General features: G+C 42.1%; 3 protein-coding genes across 6 annotated transcripts in view; all 3 read left to right on the forward strand.

Annotated features, from left to right (window-relative positions):
* rasgrp3 (RAS guanyl releasing protein 3 (calcium and DAG-regulated)) overlaps positions 1-6601 on the forward strand; it is a 55529-nt gene extending 48928 nt beyond the window's left edge. For all 3 annotated transcript variants that reach the window (XM_071379986.1, XM_071379988.1, XM_071379987.1), the window contains exon 17: positions 1741-6601. In XM_071379986.1, coding sequence (XP_071236087.1) covers positions 1741-1749 — 9 coding nt within the window. In that variant the 3' untranslated portion in view covers positions 1750-6601. The remainder of the gene's footprint in view (positions 1-1740) is intronic.
* A 2575-nt stretch (positions 6602-9176) lies between these two features.
* Positions 9177-17018, forward strand: fam98a (family with sequence similarity 98 member A). Its single transcript, XM_071380080.1, has 8 exons — positions 9177-9332; positions 13786-13934; positions 14045-14179; positions 14299-14483; positions 14614-14694; positions 14925-15041; positions 15207-15374; positions 15592-17018. The coding sequence occupies exons 1-8, from the start codon at positions 9295-9297 to the stop codon at positions 16288-16290; spliced, it is 1572 nt and encodes a 523-aa protein (XP_071236181.1). The 5' UTR covers positions 9177-9294; the 3' UTR covers positions 16291-17018.
* A 224-nt stretch (positions 17019-17242) lies between these two features.
* On the forward strand, positions 17243-23761 carry LOC139562279 (uncharacterized). 2 transcript variants are annotated; one of them, XM_071379840.1, is made up of 8 exons: positions 17243-17613; positions 17826-17968; positions 18084-18696; positions 18879-19659; positions 21915-21988; positions 22136-22235; positions 22448-22566; positions 22820-23761. In XM_071379840.1, exons 1-8 carry the CDS (start codon positions 17389-17391, stop codon positions 23321-23323), a joined length of 2559 nt encoding a protein of 852 aa, XP_071235941.1. In that variant the 5' UTR covers positions 17243-17388; the 3' UTR covers positions 23324-23761. The 2 variants fall into 2 exon arrangements, with proteins under 2 accessions (XP_071235941.1, XP_071235942.1); XM_071379841.1 differs by having other exon boundaries at positions 22823-23761.
* Positions 23762-24178: the final 417 nt, after the last annotated feature.

Raw genomic sequence — 24178 nt, forward strand, 5'->3', positions numbered from 1 at the left:
ATCATTTCAGACACCCTGGACCCGCTCCAATTCGCATACTGCCTCAACAGATCCACAAATGACGCAATCTCTATTGCACTCCAACCTGCCCTTTCCCACCTGGACAAAAGGAACACCTTTGTCAGAATGCTGTTCATTGACTACAGATCAGCGTTCAACACCATAGTCCCCTCCAAGCTCATCACTAAGTTAAGGACCCTGGGACTAAACACCTTCTAAACACCACGGGGGCCCCTCAAGGGTACGTGCTTAGCCCCCTCCTGTACTCCAGGTTCACCTATGACTGCGTGGCCGCACACGACTCCAACACTTTCATTAAGTTTACTGACAACACTGGTAGGCCTGATCACCATCGACAATGAGCCTATTGGGAGGTCAAAGACCTGGCAGTGTGTTGCCAGAACAACATTTCTCCCTCAGCATCAGCAAGACAAGGGAGCTGATCGTGAACTACAGGAAACAGAGAGCCGTGCCCATCGACGGGGCTCGTACCCCTGCACATGACTCAGTACTGGTACCTCGTGTATATAGCCAAGTTATTATTACTTATTGTGTATTTATTATTACTTTTATTATTACGTGTTTTACTTTTCTCTATATTCTTTCTCTCTGCATTGTTGGGAATGGCCTGTAAGTAAGCAATTCACTGTTAGTCTACCTACACCTGCTGTTTACGAAACATGTGACAAATAACATTTGATTTGATTTGATTCGTCTCTGTGTGTTGGAATGTGTGAGTCGCTGTGTGAGTGTGCATGTGTGTATTGTTGTGGCTTTATGGGATGATTATGCTTTAATGCTCTGTGACACAACATACAGATAACTGTCCAAATAAATAATTCTGGCAGTTACCTGTGTCACATTGAGACTCTCATTATCACTCCTTCTCCCTCAAGTGGTTGTTATCCACATTCTGTTTGTTAATGGTGATCCTCTCTCATGCATGTTAAAACACTTTGTCTTTTTTACTTCTAACAATAGCCCAATAACAGCATTACAGTTATCATTGTGTTATGTGTTTTCTTATCAAGCCCAAAATGGATGACCTGGCAAGGTCAGATTCAGGGACGCAGGACAATACAGTGAAAGGTCTTTTCTTTGTCTTTGTTGTCAGAGTCTGTGTCCTTCACCTTTTACCTACGGCCTCACCACCGCAGAAGGTTTTGTTATTAAAGCCTCAAATATTTTCATACCCATGGAAACAAGGGATTCAGTAACATGGGAAAGAGGGACTTTTTCTCTTCCATTCACTGGGAGATTATCTAGATCAAGGGAGCACAGAGGCCACAGAGGCATTCAGATTGATGGTGGCTTGTGTCAAGAAGTTGATTTTCATCAGCCTAAGAAGGCTAAATAAAGACCATTTAGTTTGGCTCAAAAGCAGAGCGTTGAAGATTTTATCGAGACAAATCTTGCTTTTACAACCTGAGGCACTAATGGTATTATTGGGTCATCTACCTTGGGAACATTTGGATCAACATTCAATCTAACGTATTTGCAAGTGGTTTCCATCCTCAGAGCCTCAACGAAACTCACATATATTTCTTGATCCCATTACGAGATGGACGTAATCCATACTATTAGCCAATTTGTTGCCACTGTAGGCAATCTACAAAAACTGAACATCTCTCTACAGTTGTGACTTCTTCTGAAAGACTGGCAAGGGTGTTCCTGTCTTCTCTCCTCTGTCGTGAGCTCTAAATATGTGACGACAGTATGTGTCTCTCTTCTTACCCTTAGAACAGCTGACATGGCGACACCGAGGGCCGGACCCAGGGCCCCAGGAGGTCCTCGGCAGCCCGCATCATGAAGCTGTCCTTACTAGGGGAAGTACTTGGCTGCTTGAGGCCCCCATTTGGTGACCTGGAGTAGGACGGACCTCCTCTGACCTAGACGGACATGTATTCAGTGAACCACATGTGAATAGTGATGCTGAATCCCAAACCAGTCTCTTCCCGGGTCCTTTCACCTTCCCTCACACCAAGCGAGTTGGTTCGGGCAAAGGGCTGGTTTGGCATTCACCGTGAGAGTTTACATGCCATAAGTGAGTGAAGGGGAGTGAGAGGATGTGGAGTGGTGGAACTGAAAAAGCCCTTGTTTGGTAGGGTACAGACACTCCTGAATGCTCCCCAGCTCTACACACCTGCCTTTCCACCCCATCAGTGTCATGGGGAAAGGATCCTGGACTACCTATAAGTGATTTAGGTTTGTTGGGGCTCAAACGGGGCTCACCAGTGTTTGACAGACTGACCGGGTGTCCACCTGTGCCTGTATGAATGTCGGAGCATGTACAGTACATGCTTACTATTTACATTGTGTGTGGTCTGTGGTGCACATACACTATATGTGATATCTACTGTTGATTTGCTGAAGAAATCATTAAGGGCATGTATAATACCATGAAATGAAGTTATTTGGGTCACGTGACTAAGTTGCAATAACGTTTTGAGAACATAGTGAACGTTTTTGAATGGACTAGGAGAGGGATGCAAAGTGAGAATGCAATTGGAGATGGGAGAATGCATACACGGATCGAGATGTAAAGCAATAGAAAGTTAAAGATGAAGTGAAAGTGATGAGGGAAACAGAGGCAGGTACATTGTTTCTAAAGGTAAGTTTATTGTAACATGACTACTGATGATCGTTTATGTGCCAGTTCTGTATCTTACTCTGGAATCCAAGAAATGGTACTTGCTGTGTGAGCATGAGATAAAGAACAATATAACCACTGAGACTTGTTTTATAAATCAAGGAATAGTTGTGTCTTTTGGTTAGTCAAGAAAGCTTTATTGTTTTCAGCCTTATTATTTCAAAGGGATTTGAACTCAAAAGATGAAATCTAGTCTTTGTAATATGTGCCCACTCAGGACAATAAGGTGAACTATGTATACTGTACACATATTTATGGGTTTAGGCATGTGATATTTCATACAGTCATGCGATACTAGTGAAGCTGGTCAGTGTTCAACCTATTCTGGATATTTCAAAGCAATGCAGGTTAAATATGTGAATATGGGTCAACGTTGTTGTCTCACTGTCCACAGAAGCCATTGAGTGACCTTTGACCTTTTTTAATCAGCTGAAGGATCAAGCCTGTTGACTTCAGGCAGAGGTAATGGAATCTCCACTAAGCCCTCAGTCAGTGGAGCACTGATTACTAACTTGCTTACAGTGGCACCAGATGTGAGCCCAGGTGCTCATTGTGTTGTGGTTGCCAGGCATCAGTTGAGTGAGCAGGTCAGTTCCTCCATCACCAAGGATACAGCAGGTTACGTAAGAGGAGATAGTTTATTTTCATCTGTAGAGAGACTGCTTGCAGGGACTCCACCCCCTTCAGGGTAGGGAGAAGTAGGTATGGGCAGGTGAGTTTGACATGGATCTCTGTAGAGACAATAGGGTCTGACCTTTTGTTCGACACAGTAGGACAAGAACAGGGCCTCAGGGTCAGAGCACTCCGTGTTGGAGGAGGGGCATGGGGAAAAGATAGTGTATATTAGCAAGAGATATCCAAAGCCACATATACAAGAGTTAAGGGATGGAAATTATTCAGTGCTTAGTGCGTCAGAGCAATATCACTCTCTTTGCTACTGGACCTCTCATGGATAATGTGGTGTTCCTGCAAGGTCTTAAACCCACAATATCCTCATACCTGGCTGAAATCAAAGACAGCAAAGTGTTGTGATGCCACAGAGGTTCTTTTCTAAATGGCTGAGCTGCTTTTAGAGTACATTGGTCTGCTTGAGTTCTCATTGATCTTGGTGCCAGATCCTACAAACAGTAGCTCTATTGGAGTTGTTGGGTATTGAGAACATACAGTACAAGTGCTTGTATAATATTACACTAATGAAGACCAATAATCTGATCTTTGAAGGTTCTGAAGTCCCTGCTTGTCTCACACTCACATACAGTAGTTACCACACTTGACATCAAATGACTTTATTGTTTGTTCTGAAAACGGTTGAGTTATCATGTTGATAAGGGATATTAAGGCAGTGGCAACTTCACTTCTGCAACGACATACTTTTGTTTGTATTTGGAACACATTCCAACAAGACTTTATATTTTTTCAGTCAGATTATTGTCAACAATATGGATGACACTATTATCAACATTATTATCATTAACTGGTCTACTTGAGAAAAGTGTGTTGTTATCTCACTTGATTGTGTTTGTCATCTATTTTATTTTCATTCTATCTATTTGTATTGTTTATGGAGAGAATTCTGTAGCATTGTTTGTTTTGTCATTGTGTGCCAATGTTATTTTATTATTTGTTGATGAGTGGCAAATTGATACACATTTTGATAATGTACAGTATTAAACAGATTTTTCAGCGCCGAGTTTAATCAGTTCAGATTTGTCAAATTGTTATTGAAGGCTACCACAGTAAACTACTATCTCGGTCAAATCTTTATAAGTGCATCCTGTAACCAACCATATGGCAATGTTTTTTACTCCTTGTGTATTTGTGAAACAGTGAAATGTACCATCTCTAGCCTGTTACCTGCTGACCCAGTAGACATATAGTCTATTTATGTTTATGAGGGAAAAGTAAAGCCAATACATATTCTGAGGCCAGAAAACTCACTCCGGCCCAATATCAGATGTATTATTAGTGGTGGAAAATGAACCAACTAATCATAACCTGAATACTGGATTTATGTATGTAATATGAATGTATATTTACCCATAGAATCACAATTATTTTATTAAGGGACAAATCTCTCAGCAACGTGATAGGCTACATCCCAAAATATATATTGAACAAAAATATAAACGCAACATGTAAAGTGTTGGTCCCATATTTCATGAGCTGAAATAAAAGATCCCAGATATTCTCCATATGCACAAAAAGCTTTTCTCTCAAATGTTGTGCACAAATTAGTTTACATGCTGTTAGTGAGCATTTATCCTTTGCCAAGATAATACATCCACCTGACAGGTGTGGCATATGAAGAAGCTGATTAAACAGCATGATTATTACACAGGTGCACCTTGTGCTGGGGACAATAAAAGGCCCCTGTAAAATGTGCAGTTTTGTCACACAACACAATGCCACAGATGCCTCAAGTTTTGATGGAGTGTGGAATTGGCATGCTGAATGCAATAATTAATTTCTCTACCATAAGCCGCCTCCAACATCGTTTTAGAGAATGTGGGAGTACGTCCAACTGGCCTCACAATTGCAGACCATGTGTAACCATGCCAGCCCAGGACCTCCACATTCAGTTTCTTCACCTGCAGGATCAACTGAGACCAGCCACCCGGACAGCTGATGAAACCGTGGGTTTGCACAACCAAAGAATATCTGCACAAACTGCCAAAAACCGTCTCAGGAAAGCTCCTCTGCGTGCTCTTTGTCCTCACTAGGGTCTTGACCTGACTGCAGTACAGCGTCGCAAACGCTCACCTTTGATGGCCACTGGCACGCTGGAGAAGTGTGCTCTTCATGGCTAAATCCCAGATTCAACTGTCCCGGGCAGATGGCAGACAGCGTGGATGAGCGGTTTGATGATGTCAACGCCCCATGGAGGCGGTAGGGTTATGGTATCGGCAAGCATAAGCTATGGACAACGAACACAATTGCATTTTATCGAAAGCAATTTGAATGCACAGACATACCGTGATGTGATCCTGAGGCACATTGACGTGCCATTAATCCACCGCAATCACCTCATGTTTCAGCATGATAATACACGGTCCCATGTTGCAAGGATCTGTACACAATTCCTGGAAGCTGAAAATCTCCCAGTTTTTCCATGGCCTGCATACTCACCCATTGAGCATGTTTGGGATTCTCTGGATCGACGTGTACAACAGCGTATTTCAGTTCCCGCCAATATTCAGCAACTTCGCACAGCCATTGAAGAGGAGTGGGACAACATTCCACAGGCCACAATCAACAGCCTGATCAACTCTATGCAAAGGAGATGTCGCGCTGCATGAGGCAAATGGTGGTCACACCAGATACTGACTGGTTTTCTTATCCACACCCCTACCTTTTTTTGAAAGGTATTTGTGACCAACAGATGCATATCTGTATTCCCAGTCATGTGAAATCCATAGATTAGGGCTTAATGAATTTATTTCAATTGACGGATTTCCTCATTTGAATTGTAACTCAGTAAAATCTTTGAAATTGTTGCATGTTGCGTTTATATTTTTGTTCAGTGTACTTATTACCTTGATCAAAATGCCTATCTTTATGTGTAAAAATATTTTTACTACCTTGATGGATTATTTTGGGGTTATAATATTTAAAAATATACTGTGTATTTTTCTACAAAATAAAAAATAAAGACAAATATAAGTGATAACACATTTAAATAAGTTTTACAGGAATCTTATGAACCATACGCTGTTAGTACCCATTTCCCATATCTTTCATATTTCACTATTATGTATAAATCTGCTCGATACTGTGTTTCAATACTGTTGTCCTGCTCCATCTTGTCGACCATGTGCTATGGGTTGATTTGCCAATTCTGTCTTCGCTAGGCCTATGTTTGTTGTATCTTCACTGGGGGGCACCATGCCATAAAGATAAACAGCTGTAAACTGTTTACACTTTAAACCGCCAAATAAAAAAGATAATCCTGTTCATCAGACTCTTTGTACACAAGCCCATTGGGGCATTGCCCACATTTCTATCTCATAGAAACAGAACGATGTTTTATCTTTTTAAGGAGAATGGAGAACCAAGATTTGTTTTAGGACTTATTGATACAGTGGGAAGTAGAGAAGGAAGATGGAGTGACATGTCCACAACAGGATGTCTCCCACAGAGAGCAGGTACAGGTGCATTTTTATCTAATTTATCTTGAAGATATGTATCTTTAGTCTTCAAAGAATAAAGGGTAGGTAACATCTGGAAAAATGCCTTTCATGTTCTATTTAGATATCTGAAATCGCTGACATCTAAAGTGAAAGATGAAACCTTTCTCTAAACTGGGAAATGTAAACATGGAAATATGTTGTCAAACACCATCCCCTAGTGGCGGTCAAGTGGCACAGACCATCTACAATTTACCATTGCCTGGTGAGGATAGGTTGGATAGCTGACCATAAGTACTTCAGGGACTTCACAAAGACTGAACATAAATATTTATCAAATTTAAATAGTTGATTTATATCACATATTGCAGACGAAAGCTATCTCTCTATGCCTGTTAATTAATTGTATTTTTTTCTCCAGTGCATGTCAAATGATTCGATTTGTACGGAAGAGTATTAGGGCCATGTGAAGAGAAGAAAAAAAATGGCAAAGGGTGGTGGAACTTGGATTAAAAGTGGCAATATTTCGAGAATAATGTCGCAGTTATATTTCAAGATTAAAGTATGGGATTTGGTTAACAGCATGTCTCCCTGGCTTCTTGTTGCTTTGCGCGCCACCATTGAAATTGCCTGCAGTTATATGACCTGGTGAAACTATACTTAGGAAATCCTTTCTCTTTTAGCACATAATAACCATATTATTATAAAATAGGCCTATTAGGACCTGGAAGAGGTTGTGCCACAGATTATTTTCAGAAGGAGGAACCACACGGATTTGGATGAGGTATGCTGGTTTGTGCATGCAGGAGTGGAGAGTTGGTCCTTTAGTTGCCTCTCCTCCCACAGACACTTGGTTAAAATCCTTGCTGCTTCATTGTTCATTCTTCCCTCAACCGTTGGATAAACCTATAATTTACTATCACTTGCCCACTGTAATGTACGATTTGCCTACAGGTTAGGGTACTCAATCTAGTGGGCAGCTATAGTTTTATAATTGGCTGCAAAATAGAGGTGTAGTAGCGAATTTGGAGAGCAGCTTGACATGGGACATACATACACACGCATAACCCCCGGTCTCCAGCATCCTAAAATAAATCGTTTTATTGGGTGTGCTCACGTAGCCTACTAGCCGTTAAAAGCATAGTTGTCATAAGAGGGAAAACCTCAGTCAGTAAAGTACCATGGATAAACTTGTTAATAGTGACCATTATGCATAGATTTTTTGCAAGGTGTTCTGCTACGCAGCAGAACGTTGTAGCGAATCCCGAGGGCAGACTGACGGACTCAACTCCAGTTCTCTTCGCATTGAATGACAGCGCCAAGAACGTTTTTCGTTTGTGCTCATAACGCACCATGGCCATTAGAAGAGTGTATTCCTATAGTCTGAAACTGCCAGGGAGAAACTTGGTGTGTGTGTTTGCGAGTTAGATCATTAGATTGATTAGCGTGAGTGCGCAGTGACGCCTGTTTGATTGCGTATATTAGATCACTAGATTGTTGGCCATGTGTTTGTTTTTCCCCTACTTTTTATCGCCCACGCCCACACACACACACACACCTGCATACCACAGGAGGTTGGTGGCACCTTCATTGGGGAGGACTGGTTCGTGGTAATGTCTGAAGTAGAATGGTATCAAACAGGTATTTTTGGGTCTGTTCCGGCCATTATTATAAGCCTACTCAGCTCAGCAGCCTCCACTGCTAATAACATTAATGTATGTAACCACGGTTCCTCCTTCTGAAAATAATGTGGCACAACCTTTTCCAGGTCCTAATATATAATAATAGGATTATTATGTGCTAAAGGAGCAAGGATTTCCTTCTAACTAAAGCCAATTATCAAGTATTGTTTCACCAGGTCCTGAGTGGCACAGCGGTCTAAGGCACTGCATTGCTAGAGGCGTCTTTACAGACCCTGGTTCGATCCCGGGCTGTATCAGGGGGTCCTGTGATCGGGGTCCCATATGGCGGCGCACAATTGGCCCAGCGTCGTCTACGTTAGGGAAGGGTTTGGCCGGGGTAGGCCGTCATTGTAAATAAGAATTTGTTCTTAGGTAATTTTACTCAGGCATTTCAACGGTGGTGGCGCACAGTAATAGGGAGCCAGGCAGACATGCGTTTAACCAAAACCCCAATGTTAATCTTGAAATATAGCCTAACTGCTACCTTATTCTCGAAATTAAATGTCGAGTTTACTTTCGAAATATTGTCACATTTAATTTCGACTTTATTCTCGAAATATTATCATGCAAAAAATTATCCAAGTTTCACCCCATGTCGCAGTTTTTTATTTTTCTCTTCACTTGGATTTGATACTCTTCCGTAGATTAGAGCACACCTCTAATACTTTGAAATTGAAATCTTACTCCGGGAGGCAGTCTGCACAGGCATTGTATCGGGCAGCCCTATCACCGGTAAGAGGTTGAGTTAGGACCCAGCATGCCAACCCAGCAGAAGTGTTGTTCTTTAGTGATATTAGATTATTCTTGCGGTTTAATCAATTGAAGTTTCATCACAGAAATGGAGACAGATATTATTGACTCACTGGAAGATCTGGGGTAGGTTTAAAAAGTTTTCTATGAGAATAGTCTTTATTTAGCTTATCTGATTATGTTTTAACTAGCTAGCTCAACTGGTTAATTTAGCTAACGTTAGCTGATACGTTGACTGCCTGTCATCGGACGACTGTCACAGCCAGAGACAGCTGACAGTAATCTAAGCTCTGCAGGCTCTTTCATACATTTTTGTGGCATCTAGCTAGCTACTATACATACGGCCTTATGATTTACTTTAGATTATATTGTGAAAGTGACCTATTTAGTCTGAATCTACCTATCATGCCAACCGTTTGATGTTTATTCAGCGGGCACAAACAGAGGGCAGGCACCGCCTCAGTGTTTTGAATACACTGAAGCTGGAAAGGTCCCACTTATCTCATGACTGGTTGCTATTCACAGTAAAATCAGTTCATTAGAGCTCGCCGGTTTGTAGTCGTAAAACCGGAAATGAATTAGCTACCGCTGTTTCGTGCAGCCATTCCTATGGGGGAAAAAATGGGTTTTTGGGATAAACGCCCGAAAATAAGGTCTGAGATTAACAGAGGTTTAGGAGATCTTGTACGTTTTGTTCTATGAGATAATATCACTCCGTTAACATGACCTTTATCAATTCTGAAGACGTTAGTTATGTGCTTTATGTACCTATTTTTTTAATTACTTATGTGCTTCAAAATTCACAAAGTGACGTTTGTTGATGCTGATTATCTCATAGAACAAAACGTATACGATTTCATAAACCTGAGTTTAACACAGATCTTATTTTTTTAAACATTTATAAAAAAATAAACATTAATTTTCCCAGAGGCTTTGTCCAACGAACCACGACGGAGATAGTGCCTACAAAAAGACGCCATTACTTGTCAATTGAAGCAGGGCATTTCCATAGAAAAGGACCCATGAGCACCAACATGTGAAGTTCATTTAAGTGTATAAAATTGGGTGTCAAATGAAAGATAAGAGTCGCTATATTTTGGGGAAATGAATGCATAGATACATTTTTCAGGCATAGATACATTTAGTCATAAGTAAAATACTATTCTTTCTGGATAAGGTATCAGAAATACATCAAATCACAAAATTGTTGATGTAAAGACCCCTGCCAACTAATATCAACACTTATATTTAGTTTGGGAAAAACTGTATTCTATTGTACTGTGTTCTACTCTGTAACGCTGTGATGTCCAAACTTGTGAAAAATGGGAATGACATTCATATCCATAATTATACATTTATGTGTAGTACAGATTATGGGACACATGATGTAATTCTGTTACCGGGTGTAAATCCACTTCACATACTGTAGTTCAATAATGAAAATAGATTTCTTCAAACTCAAGGTGTCATGTCATAGTTGACACCCCATTCTTTCTGCAGACATCTTTGAATCTTAATTCGGAGCAGATATTTAAGAGTTTGGGGAAAATGTGTTAGCATAAAAATCTGAGGGAGATTTTACTATTATCCTGTTACCAAAGTTTTAATTTACACAATTCTTCCACTATATTTGTTTTTGTAAAATTTTCAGGGGAAATTGTTAAAAGTCATCTTTGTGCATAGAGTTGTATGGTTTGTTAAACTTTGAAATCAATAGTTTTTTGTTTGGCATACATTTTTAAAGTGAAAAAATGGAGTCAAAGCGTAATTCTGTGAACGTGGAATTGCCCAGCACGCACAGCTCCTTTTGATAAGTAAATTTTGGGACTTATACGTTAATAATAATATCTGATGGGGTATGACAGTTGAACTAAGCTCATTATGTACCCATTGATTCTTGAAGAATATAACTTGAACTAAGCTCATGCGGCATTTACAACTGTCGTACCCCATCAGAACCCCAAATATAACTTGTTTTACTCCAATGTTTCTAACAAAGTAAATGTAAACAAATAATAAATACCCTCAAAAATTATTTGTTGGTCTGATGTGATTAATGAGGAGCATCCAGATGCTGCACTTTGATGAATTTATGAAATTGCTTCTTTCAACTATTGATAAACATGCACATGTTAAGAAACTGACTGTTAGAACTGTTAAGGCTCCATGGATTGATGAGGAATTGAAAAACTGTATGGTTGAAAGAGATAGGGCAAAATGAGTGGCTAATAAGCCTGGCTGCACATCTGACTGGCTTACTTACTGAACATTGAGAAATGATGTGACTAAACTCAACACAAAGAAGAAGTAACTGTATTATGAAGCCAAGATCAATGATTTAAAGTGATGGGAAAAAACTTTGGAATATTTTAAATTAAATTATGGGCAGAAAGACATTCAACTCCATCTTTCATTGAATCAGATGGTTTATTCATCACAAAACCATTTGATGTTGCCAATTATTTTAATTATTATTTCATTGGCAAAGTGGGCAAACTTAGGCAGGAAATGCCAACAACAAACAGTGAGCAATTGTATTCATGCATAAAAAAAACAAATAATGAAAGAAAAGCATTGCAAGTTAGAATTTTATCAAGTTAGTGTGGGATAGGTGGAAAAATTGTTATTGATCAATAAGGACAAACGTCCTGGCATTGACAACTTAGATGGAAAGCTACTGAGGGTGGTAGCTGAATCTATAGCCACTCTTATCTGTCATATTTTTAATCTGAGCCTAGAGGAAAGTCTTTGTTAGGCCTGAAGGGAAGCAAAAGTAATTCCACCAACCAAGAGTGGTAAAGCGGCCTTTGCTGGTTCTAACAGCAGACCTATAAACTTGCTGCCAGCTCTTAGCAAACTGTTGGAAAAAATAGTGTTTGACCAAATACAATGCTATTTCTCTGTAAACAAATTAACAACAGACTTTCAGCATGCTTATAGAGAAGGGCACTCAACTTGTACTGCACTGACACAAATGACTGATGATTGGTTGAAAGAAATTGATAATAAGAAGATTGTGGGAGCCGTACTGTTAGATTTCAGTGCAGCTTTTGATATTATTGACCATAACCTGTTGTTGAAATTACTTATGTGTTATGGCTTTTCAACCTCTGCCATATCGTGGATTCAGAGCTATCTATCTAATAGAACTGAGGGTTTTCTTTAAGGGAAGCTTCTCTAATGTCAAACATGTAAAGAGTGGTGTACCGCAGGGCAGCTGTCTAGGCCCTCTACTCTTTTCTATTTTTACCAATGACCGCCACTGGCATTAAACAAAGCATGTGTGTCCATGTATGCTGATGATTCAACCATATATGCATCAGCAACCACAGCTAATGAAGTCACTGAGACCCTTAACAAAGAGTTGCAGTCTGTTTTGGAATGGGTGGCCAGTAATAAACTAGTCCTGAACATCTCTAAAACTAATAGCACTGTATTTGGTACAAATCATTCCTTAAGTTCTAGACCTCAGCTGAATCTGGTAATGAATGATGTGGCTGTTGAACAAGTTGAGGAGACTAAACTTGGCGTTGCCTTAGATTGTAAACTGTCATGGTCAAAACATATAGATTCAATGGTTGTAAAGATGGGAAGAGGTCTGGCCGTAATAGAGATGCTCTGCTTTTTTGACACCACACTCCAAAAAGCAAGTTCTGCATGCTCTAGTAGTGTCTTATCTTGATTATTGTCCAGTTGTGTGGTCCAGTGCGGCAAGGAAAGACCTAGTTAAGCTGCTGCTGTCCCAGAACAGAGCGGCACATTTTGCTCTTAATTGTAATCAGAGGGCTGATATAAATACTATGCATGCCAGTCTCTCTTGGCTAAGAGTTGAGGAGAGACTGACTGCATCACTTCTTCTTTTTATAAGAAACATTAATGTGTTGAAAATCCCAAATTGTTTGCATAGTCAACTTACACACACACTTGTCCCACCAGACATACCACCAGGGGTCTTTTCACAGTCCCCAAATCCAGAACAAATTCAAGAAAGCATACAGTATTATATAGAGCCCTTATTGCATGGAACGTCCTTACATCTCATATTGCTCAAATAAACAGTAAACCTGGTTTAAAAAAACAGATAAAGCAACACCTCGCGGCGCAACGCCTCTCCCCTATTTGACCTAGATAGTTTGTGTGTATGCATTGATATCTACGTGTGCCTTTAAAAAAAATTATTATGTAGTTCTGTCCTTGAGCTGTTCTTGTCTATTGATGATCTGTATTATGTCATTTTGTATTAAGTTTCATGTTTTGTGTGGATCGCAGGAAGAGTAGCTGCTGCTTTTGCAACAGCTAATGGGGATCCTAATAAAATACCAAATACCTAAGCATGGTTAAAACTATAATTTTTATATCAATGTTGATATCATTGATGGTCAGTCCTTGCACCATAGCTCTATGAGTTTGAGTGGTTACATTTCTCCAGCTCCATGCCTCAGCTTTTTACCAAAACAGGGGCGGGGAGGGGGCTTTATTCTTTCAACTGTTGATTGCTGCTTTAATGACTAGCTAGATAAACTGGTAAGTATAGGTTTTTAGTGAAAGTCTTATGAGGTTACTGTCTTTGTTTTCTCAGGTACCAAGGCCCTCTGTTGGAGGATGGAGCACTGGAGGCTGCGGTGAGCGGGGGAGCAGCAGCACCAGAGTTCACCAAGGTGTGTGCCTGGATCGTCTCAGAGCTCAAGCTCTACTGTCAGCTGGAGGAGAATGTCCATGCCACCAACTGTGAGTCGGTTTTAATCGTAACTCATCTCAGTGTTTGTGAATTGAATAATAAAATAAAATGGTAGTTCTCTGGGTTGTCATTGCACCAACTCTCCATCTACCCCACCCAGGTCCCAGTGAGGCAGAGGGGTTCCAGCTGGAGATGAGTGGTCTTCTGTCTGAGTTGGCCTGTCCTTACAATGTCCTCACCACAGGAGATGTCACCCAGAGGCTGCTCAACAAGACAAACTGCCTACTGCTCATCAGTATGTGAACAACATAAGTCAACCTTCTCCCTGTGTTGTCAGTTTCCCTATCATTTATAGAATTCATATTAATACAGTATGATGGTTGCTGTTTCAATGATATGCTCTCTCTCTCTCAGCCTTTCTGATCTCGGAGCTGGAGGCCTCCAGGATGATCCTGGTCAACAAGCCTCAGAAGGCAGCCCAGGAGGCCGGGGGCAGTGTTGTCTTTATGGAGCTGAAGGGGATCTGTGTGTCCCTGGGCATGTCCAAACCCCCAGCCAACATCACCATGTTCCAGTTCTTCAGTGGGATCGAGAAGAAGGTCAGTCCATGTCACACCAGGCTATGTCAGTATTATGTTATGATAGGTATGTGTCTTTTTGTTGAATGCAGCTATACTTTAGCTAAGGTTTGGTTCTCTCAACATTAATATTCTCTCCTTTTTTCCTCAGCTGAAAGAAGCTCTAGCCAAAGTGCCATCAACTCATGTTGGGGGTCCTCTGATGAAGAAGGCACTTGGACCAGTTCACTTTGTAATACCCTTAAAAACAATAATAGCGGAATAAATTTCCCACTTCAAACCAAAATATATGTTACATTCTTAAGCAGCGTACTATACTGTAGTACTATACTGCAGTCCACTTTGTCCTACATTGTTGGAGCTTGAATCTCCAAGAATTTCACTGTACCCTGTAATTACATCTGCAACCCTGTACATGTGACTATTAAACTTTCTAATCTAATTTACATTTCTCTTTTACAGGAAAAAATCGAAGCCATCAATCAAGCACTTGTGAATGAGTATGAAGTCCGAAGGAAGATGTTGTTGAAACGTCTTGACGTGACAGTTCAGTCCTTTGGTTGGTCTGACAAAGCTAAGGTGAGAACTATGTACTGGGAAGATTGTTACAATAATTCAAAGTGTAACTGGTTGTGGTTGTAGTCTGTGTTATTCATTTACAGCATATTTGCAATCACAATGCATTTGTACTGTAAACAATTGAGTACTGTATGTAGAAATGGGTGTATTTCTATCGTTACACAGAAACATGCTGAAAAGCTGGCCAATGTATACCCGCCTTTGCGTTCAACCCTCGCCACAAAGAGCAAAGTCTCGGTGGCTCACCTCTTTGCTGCACGAGAGGACCTCTCCAAGATTATGCGCACAAGTAGTGGCAGGATAAGGGAGAAGACTGCTTGTGCCATTAACAAGGTAGGGAGCAGATTTGTAATTCTCCACTTGCTAACATTTATCTCAATGCTACCTTGAGAGCTGCTGTCACATTCTGTTTTTTCATACTTCATGTCAAGAAAATATTTTAAAACTATTTTGGCTATTTCGGCTGTGCTGTCAGAAAACACCCCTTGGCTTGTACACGTTCTGTTGATTAACAATTTTTTTAAATTTTTTGTTGTGTCTTGTTGAGCAGGTTCTGATGGGACGCGTGCCAGACAGAGGTGGGCGACCCACTGAGATTGAGGCCCCCCCACCAGAGATGCCCACCTGGCAGAAGAGGCAAGACGGTCCACAGGGAGGTGGACACTATGGCGGGGGTGGACGAGGAGGCAGCAGGGGGGGCTACGACCAACACTCTCAGGGGGGCCGAGGGGGTTACGAGCGAGGAGGGGGTTATGAAAGGGGCGGGAGGGGTGGAGGAGGGGGTGGCAGAGGGGGCAAGGTGCAGGGAGGCTGGTCGGACGGAGGAGGAGGAGGAGGAGGAGGTGGTGGTGGTGGTGGTTACCAGGGTCATTACCAGGAAGGAGGTGGCCACCAAGGGGGTGGGGGGAGAGGAGGTTACGGGGGTGGAAAATTTCAAGGGGGCGTCCAGGGCCCTGGTTACCCTACAGGAGGGCATCAAGGCGGAGGAGGTGGTTACCAACACGACAACCACAATCAAGATGGAGGTCGCCACCAGGACAGGGGTGGCCGAGGGGGTCGCGGGGGTAGGGGAAGAGGTGATAGTAGAGGAAGAGGTGATGGTAGGGGAAGAGGACAGGGGGGAGGTTGGGGAGGGCGAGGGGGTCAGAATTTGAACCAAGGAGGACAGTTTGAACAGTTCTTCCAGCAGGGTGGCCAGCAGTACAATCAAGCAGGCTTTAGCCAGGGGAGCAAAAACTACACTAGTTGAAAAGAAAGTGCAGGCCACTGAAGCAGAGATCATGCAAGAGCCATGAAGTGAAAACGCCTTATTTTCTAAATGTGAATATTAATATAAAGCATGGTTATTATAATTTCTTCCCTAAACCGAATAAGAATGTGGAGAGTGACCATGTCTCCAACAGAAGAGAAAAAGTCCAAGTCATGCATGACATGAGAGCTCAAACAAACCAGACTTTTCCACAATTCCATGGCTGTTAACAAATGACTGTTCCCATGTGTTCTTTTGCATATGTGAGTGCTTTTGTGTTTATGCTGTGTACCACTATCTTGCCACATGAAAGTTAAAGCCAATGTTTGCCATTGTAACACCTAAATTATAAAGCCTTATTTTGAAGATTATTTGAAAGATGAGTTGAATGTCATGTAACTACATATGATAAGGTGACAATTGTGGAAGTATTGTAGTCCATCCTTAGTTAATTTAATTAATACTTGAAAAGAAACAAGCTTTATTTCTCCAGTGTTTTTTTTGTAAGCTTTGGTTTACATTATTGTTACTAGGAATGGGTTAAAAATAAGCTTGAGCCTCAAAAATGTTTTGCTGTTAAATAGTTTTGACTGGTATCTCTATTACTTATTTAAAATATGCCACCTAATGATGCTTATAAACAAAATTGTGTACATACTTGGATGTAAGAAAGACTACTTGGAAGTGTGAATGAATGAGAGGTGAGCAATAAAATCTAATTGATTTAACATGCCTGTCATCTTTATTTGGTCATACTTTCAGCTTTAATTGTGACCACCAGTATTTTGTACACAATTTGAAAACCCGTGGACCCACATATCAATTAATGCTTGATCATAATGTAATCAAAGATTATAGTTTAAAAACGTGATGTAATGCTATTGCTAATCCTTGGTCCAGGGTGGGCTTTTATTTTGAAATGCAGGATACCGGATGTTGTACACTTTACAGCTTGAAGTTCTTCCGCTTTCATTCACCCGCCAGCTACTTCAAAGCAAGCGAACTAACGAGTAAATGTTTGTTTTGACATTCGGGGTTTCCCTGATAAGTATTGATATCTAGCATTAATTTAATTGCCGTCATCATTTGACGGCTACAATGTTTCGTGGTTTTCACCATCCCGGAGAACTTCCCCGGGGCCCTGCTCCCTTAGGCCACCCATCCCATGTACAGCCACCCGGTCCCAGCTACGGAGGGCCCTTTGGCCCGCCACCCCACGTTCCACTGCCTGGACACTTACCTCCTGGATCTTGTCATCCTTTCTTACCTCCCGGATCGGGAAGTGAATACCTCCACAGGCCCATGAGGGAACATTATATCAATGTACGTAGCTAACGTTGTCAGCTAATGTGCTTCACAACAAATCCATAGCTAGTCGATATATTCTTTAGTTTGTTTCTTGATAAAATGTATTAATGCTTAAACTAGGATACTGGGAGACATGGTGCACTCAGCCAAAACACCATAATGTTAATGATTACAATGGTCAGCTATCTAGTATGCTGATGTTTACATGTTGTTTGTACCTCAACCAGACTCCACACTGCAGCAGTTACTCCATTGACCGGAGCACAGTGATCAGTCTGGGTAGTCAACAGATTCTCCCACCAGACACACAGCATCTTCAGATGCCACAGTGGCTCGCCAATCCTTTGGAATCATGTCAAAGAGACAAGAGGTGGGGAAATGTCAAGTTTCAAGGATTTTGTGATGCATAGCCTAGTTCACAACCTCTTTCAGCTATGGCTGCTTGCAATGAACAGTAATCTAAGCAGTTTTTACTTGTATTTCAGTGAGAACTTGACAGCTGGTGAAGAATTCCTCAGATGCCTTGCAGCTAATAAGCCAGTCCCTGACTTCCTCAAAGGAGTCAACCTGTTGGACGCAGGGAAGGCATTCAAGGCACCAGGTGTACCAGAAGACCGGGGTTATGAGAGGCAGAGACTCCGGAGCAAATCTCGCAGGGGCAGGAGCAAGAGCCGAGCAAAGAGCCAGGTAAGAAGCAAGAGCCGGGCAAGAAGCAAGAGCTGTCCGCGTAGCAGAAGTCGTACCCGAGGGAAAAGCCGGGCAAGAAGCGAAAGCCGACCACGAAGCAGGAGTCGCAGTCGTGGAAAGAGCCAGGTCAGAAGCAAGAGCAAGGCTCGTAGTAGGAGCCGAGGGAAAAGTCGGGCAAGGAGCAAAAGCAGATCAAGGAGTAGGAATCGCAGCTATGGAAAGAGCCGGGGCAGAGTGGACCATCATTCAGACCACAGGGACAAAAGGAGCCCCATTCGGAGCTGTAGCAGCAGGATCAGTAATCACTCCTCCGCACACAATGACCTGCTCGAGGGCCTGAAACGGGTTATGAACAGCAAGCAACTGGAGGACAGTATGCCTTCCATCAAGAATGCCATTCTCACAATACAGGTATAGTATGAGAAAGTCATGGGTTGTTATGGGGTATGTTTAGTTAATGATGTTCTACAAACATGGCGAGACCCATTTTTAAGTAATATTCTAATTTATATCTGCAGTGAAGACTAGACAATCTAACAAATGTAAAATCAAACCTCAATAAAACCCATTGATGTCGTTTGTTTGTTCCATAGGCCAATAACTTTAGCAGAGATATCCAGAGCAGCAGAGCAATCCAGAGCAACTGTCTTCCATGTGAACCAGTCTTGGCCAGCAGACAGGAATTTCTTCAAGCCTCAGATGGGCCTAAGCCAGTCAGTAGACAGGAGGAGACCGACAGCAATCTTCTCCCCCACGAGAGAGTGGGCTGTGACTTCTCCTGGCTGCAGGGCACCAGGGAGGTCTCGCCTGTTCAGAAGCCGGAGGAGGTCGAGGATGAGGAGAACTTCCTCTATGGGAATGAGGAAAACCAGTCAAAACAACGCCCTGCGACCATGCCTTTTGCACAGTCCACATCCATTACCCAGCAGAGCGATGCAGAGATCTCCCCAGCAGGCCCACCCTACTATCAAAGCCAGCGTCTGTTCGGGAACCATGGTGAAGTCCAGGAGTTCAAGATGCCTCCTCAACCGGTCCAGTCCAGTGTGAGGCCTGAGCAGAGGGTGCAGCCTGTTCCTGCTCCTGATGTGAAGCCCGCCCCCACTGTGAAGGAATGTGAGGAGTTCAAGACCATGTTGAAGAACATTGGGCTGAATCTGGGCACGTCAGAGATCAGTAAGATGATGGTCAAGCTGCAGCAACAGAAGGAGGGGAAGATGCCAGAGCAGAAGAGGGAGGAGAAAGTGCCATCACCAGCACCAGTGCTGCCTCTTCCTCTTGTAATTGGGGCATCACAGGAGCCCAGACTGGCCTCGCCAGCACTCGGGGCAGCACCAATACGACAAGCATTGGAGTCATTACAGTTCATTATTAAAGGTTAGAGCAGTCATATCTACATATATATATATACAGTTGGGAAAACAAGTATTTGACACATTGCCGATTTTGCAGGTTTTCCTACTTAAAGCATGTAGAGGTCATAGGTACACTTCAACTGTGAGAGACGGAATCTAAAACAAAAATCCAGAAAATCACATTGTATGATTTTTAAGTAATTAATTTGCATTTTATTGCACAACATAAGTATTTGATACATCAGAAAAGCAGAACTTAATATTTGGTACAGAAACCTTTGTTTGCAATTACAGAGATCATACGTTTCCTGTAGTTCTTGACCAGGTTTGCACACACTGCAGCAGGGATTTTGACACACTCCTCCATACAGACCTTCTCCAGATCCTTCAGGTTTCGGGGCTGTCGCTGGGCAATACGGACTTTCAGCTCCCTCCAAAGATTTTCTATTGGGTTCAGGTCTGGAGACTGGCTAGGCCACTCCAGGACCTTGAGATGCTTCTTATGGAGCCACTCCTTAGTTGCCCTGGCTGTGTGTTTCGGGTCGTTGTCATGCTGGAAGACCCAGCCACGACCCATCTTCAATGCTCTTACTGAGGGAAGGAGGTTGTTGGCCAAGATCTCGCGATACATGGCCCCATCCATCCTCCCCTCAATACGGTGCAGTCGTCCTGTCCCCTTTGCAGAAAAGCATCCCCAAAGAATGATGTTTCCACCTCCATGCTTCACGGTTGGGATGGTGTTCTTGGGGTTGTACTCATCCTTCTTCTTCCTCCAAACACGGCGAGTGGAGTTTAGACCAAAAAGCTCTGTTTTTGTCTCATCAGACCACATGACCTTCTCCCATTCCTCCTCTGGATCATCCAGATGGTCATTGGCAAACTTCAGACGGGCCTGGACATGCGCTGGCTTGAGCAGGGGGACCTTGCGTGCGCTGCAGGATTTTAATCCATGACGGCGTAGTGTGTTACTAATGGTTTTCTTTGAGACTGTGGTCCCAGCTCTCTTCGGGTCATTGACCAGGTCCTGCCGTGTAGTTCTGGGCTGATCCCTCACCTTCCTCATGATCATTGATGCCCCACGAGGTGAAATCTTGCATGGAGCCCCAGACCGAGGGTGATTGACCGTCATCTTGAACTTCTTCCATTTTCTAATAATTGCGCCAACAGTTGTTGCCTTCTCACCAAGCTGCTTGCCTATTGTCCTGTAGCCCATCCCAGCCTTGTGCAGGTCTACAATTTTATCCCTGATGTCCTTACACAGCTCTCTGGTCTTGGCCATTGTGGAGAGGTTGGAGTCTGTTTGAGTGTGTGGACAGGTGTCTTTTATACAGGTAACGAGTTCAAACAGGTGCAGTTAATACAGGTAATGAGTGGAGAACAGGAGGGCTTCTTAAAGAAAAACTAACAGGTCTTTGAGAGCCGGAATTCTTACTGGTTGGTAGGTGATCAAATACTTATGTCATGCAATAAAATGCTAATTAATTACTTAAAAATCATACAATGTGATTTTCTAGATTTTTGTTTTAGATTCCGTCTCTCACAGTTGAAGTGTACCTATGATAAAAATTACAGACCTCTACATGCTTTGTAAGTAGGAAAACCTGCAAAATCGGCAGTGTATCAAATACTTGTTCTCCCCACTGTATATATATATATATATATATATATATATATATATACACACAACGCATTCACTCTTGCAGGAAAAATGTTAATCTATACTGAACAAAAATATAAATGCAACCCACTGGGGAGCCAGTCCCAGCCAATCAGAAAGTGCTTTTCCCCACAGAAGGGCTTTATTACAGACAGAAATACTCCTCAGTTTCATCAGCTGTCCGGGTGGCTGGTCTCAGACGACCCCGCAGGTGAAATTAACATTAAATTCTCTGGCAACAGCTCTGGTGGACATTCCTGCAGTCAGCATGCCAATTGCAAGCTCCCTCAAAACATCTGTGGTATTGTGTTGTGTGACAAAACTGCACATTTTAGTGGCCTTTCATTGTACCCAGCATCTGGGTAATGATCATGGCTTTTAATCAGCTTCTTGATATGCCACACCCGTCAGGTGGATGGATTATCTTGGCAAAGGAGAAATGCTCACTAATAGGGATGTAAACAAATTTATGCACTTTTATTTTTTTAAATAAGCATTTTTTGCATATGGAACATTTCTGGGATCTTTTATCTCAATTCATGAAACTTGGGACCAACACTACATTTTTGTTCAGTATATATTAATGATGCGACTAATTGCATTTCTCATCCTTTCTTTAGCAACAAGGGAGAAAAGGGCCAATAGTGATCCACATGATGGCAACCATTCCCAGAGGAATTCAGTCAAACAGAAGGTAACATTTACTCGGCAGTGTCATTCCAATCACAAACCTTACTATTACTGATGATAATTACTCCTGATGTTTGTTGTTACAGCATGTTGTGATGTCTAAACTAGAAAACACTGCATTTTAACATTGTGATGAAATTGGACTTTCTAGAGCAAAGATGACGAGGAGAGTCAGAGGAGATCGAGACATGACCAAATGAAAAGGAAAGAAACTCTTGTGAAGGAACTGGAGGAATTGCTAAAGCAGGATGGTATAGTGTTGTTCATTATAGACCTGTCTTTCTACCCAGTCTTTCTCTATCTACATAATATAAATGACTGGTAGGCCGTCATTGTAAATAAGAATTTGTTCTTAACTGACTTGCCTTGTTAAATATAAATAAATATAAGCATTATTTTTGTTGCCATCATTACTTGGTAATAGAATGACTCCTAAATGCCTTTTCATTCGTATATTATTCAGGGTCTACCTTTTTGATTCCGGTCATCGGGTTCTACTGTCAGAGGTGTGAGGAGTTCTTCGGAGACCTGACCACTGCTGAGAGCCATGCAGCAACCCACCGGCGGAATGAGCCTAGCACGGCAAGTACCTAGCTACATTCTCTCGCCCCACACAGTAACCCAACTGTATACACTGCATTGACCAAAGAAACAGCATAGTTAAACCATTGCGTTGTTCAACCTAGATCACCCCTCAGTATAAACTTTAGGTTCCTTTCCAGTCCACTTGTCTTCAGCATCCATAGAAAAGTCAAATTCCCCAAAAGATTTGTGGTATTAAAATCCCAAACTGTATCAATAGAATTCTTAGCTACTTGTTTCACCTTGTCTGTAGCAGCAGCATGTAGCCAGACGACCTGGAGAGGACAGAAGACACCCTAGCCATTACATCGGGCACCCCCTGGGTCCAGAGTGGAGGGACCAGAGAGAGCCAAGAGATCAGAGGTATCGCAAACTAGACGAAGGCCCAAAGGGTTACAGGAACGACAGGGAGAAGATCTACGTGAAAGAGGAACGACCTGGAAGCCCCAGGATAAAGATGACGATGGTCCGCGGGCACACCCCACTAGGTCTGCAGAAGGCCAGGGGGAGAGAGGAGGGGAGGGTGGATAAAGGCTCTTGTGCTGCTTCCTCTGGCCCTGCCAGTGGGAAATATGGTAGGGTCAAACTGGAGGAGGTGGAGACCAAAGGAAAGCCCAACGTGGAAGTATGTGACAAAAAGGACAAAGATAAAGGAGAAAGCAGTTCTAACAGTGATGACGAGAAATGCAAATCTCCTAAAGGCAACAAAAAGAAAAAGAAGGAGAAAAAGAAGAAGAAGAAGAAGGAAAAGGGTTAGAAGTAATAGCTGCTGTACTGCATGTCCTGGTTTGATTGTACTGTACCTCTCTGGAGGACCTGGCCTTGGGTCATTGTTTGGCATCATTGCAGCTGTTTTCAGAAGTTGGTGCTTTTAATGTTAGAAAGAAGCAGTATTCCTCTGATTTGTTCTCTCCTTTTGGGGTTGTCTTTTTCCCCCAACAAACTGTGTTCCTCTGTGTTGTAGTGGATAACAGCACATTTCAGGGTGCATATGCAGCATTTATGATGTCCAGAATCGTTTTGCTGCCAGCTACGGATCCTATTGTTCAGACCTTTAGTTACTGTAGATGTGTATTAAATAACCCTCCTTATAATGGGCCATGTTTATGTATATTTCACCCGGTACAACCTTGATTTAGTGCTTCAAGTATTATCAAATGTACTTTTGCCATTTAAAGGTCAACTGCCATTTGAAGCGTGTGCTGTCTTTCTTCCTAATGTTAAACCGTTGAGATGGAATTATTCTGTAATGAAGAAATTCTTATACATTGTCCTCTTATAATCTAGGTCTCAGCAATTGATGGCGCAAGGCTATTCGCAAGCGCACATGATCTTGCCAAAGTCATTGGATCCTATCAGGATGGGAACAGTTGACATGTTTTTGTAAGGTGATCACTTTTTTTTTTTGTATCTGATTATATACATTGTTTTTGTCTGCTGTTGCTTACTCTCACTTCCTCTTTCTCACACACTAGGCATTTCCATTGATCCAGGTTTATGCGACAAAAGCAATGTCAGGGGAAAAAAATCTTCTGACGTGTAATAGAAACGGCAGATATAGGAGACATTTTAAAGCTCGACAACATTTTTATCCGTTCAATAGGGTTCTATT

This window comes from Salvelinus alpinus, chromosome 32, assembly GCF_045679555.1.
Source record: "Salvelinus alpinus chromosome 32, SLU_Salpinus.1, whole genome shotgun sequence".
Lineage (NCBI taxonomy): Eukaryota > Metazoa > Chordata > Actinopteri > Salmoniformes > Salmonidae > Salvelinus > Salvelinus alpinus.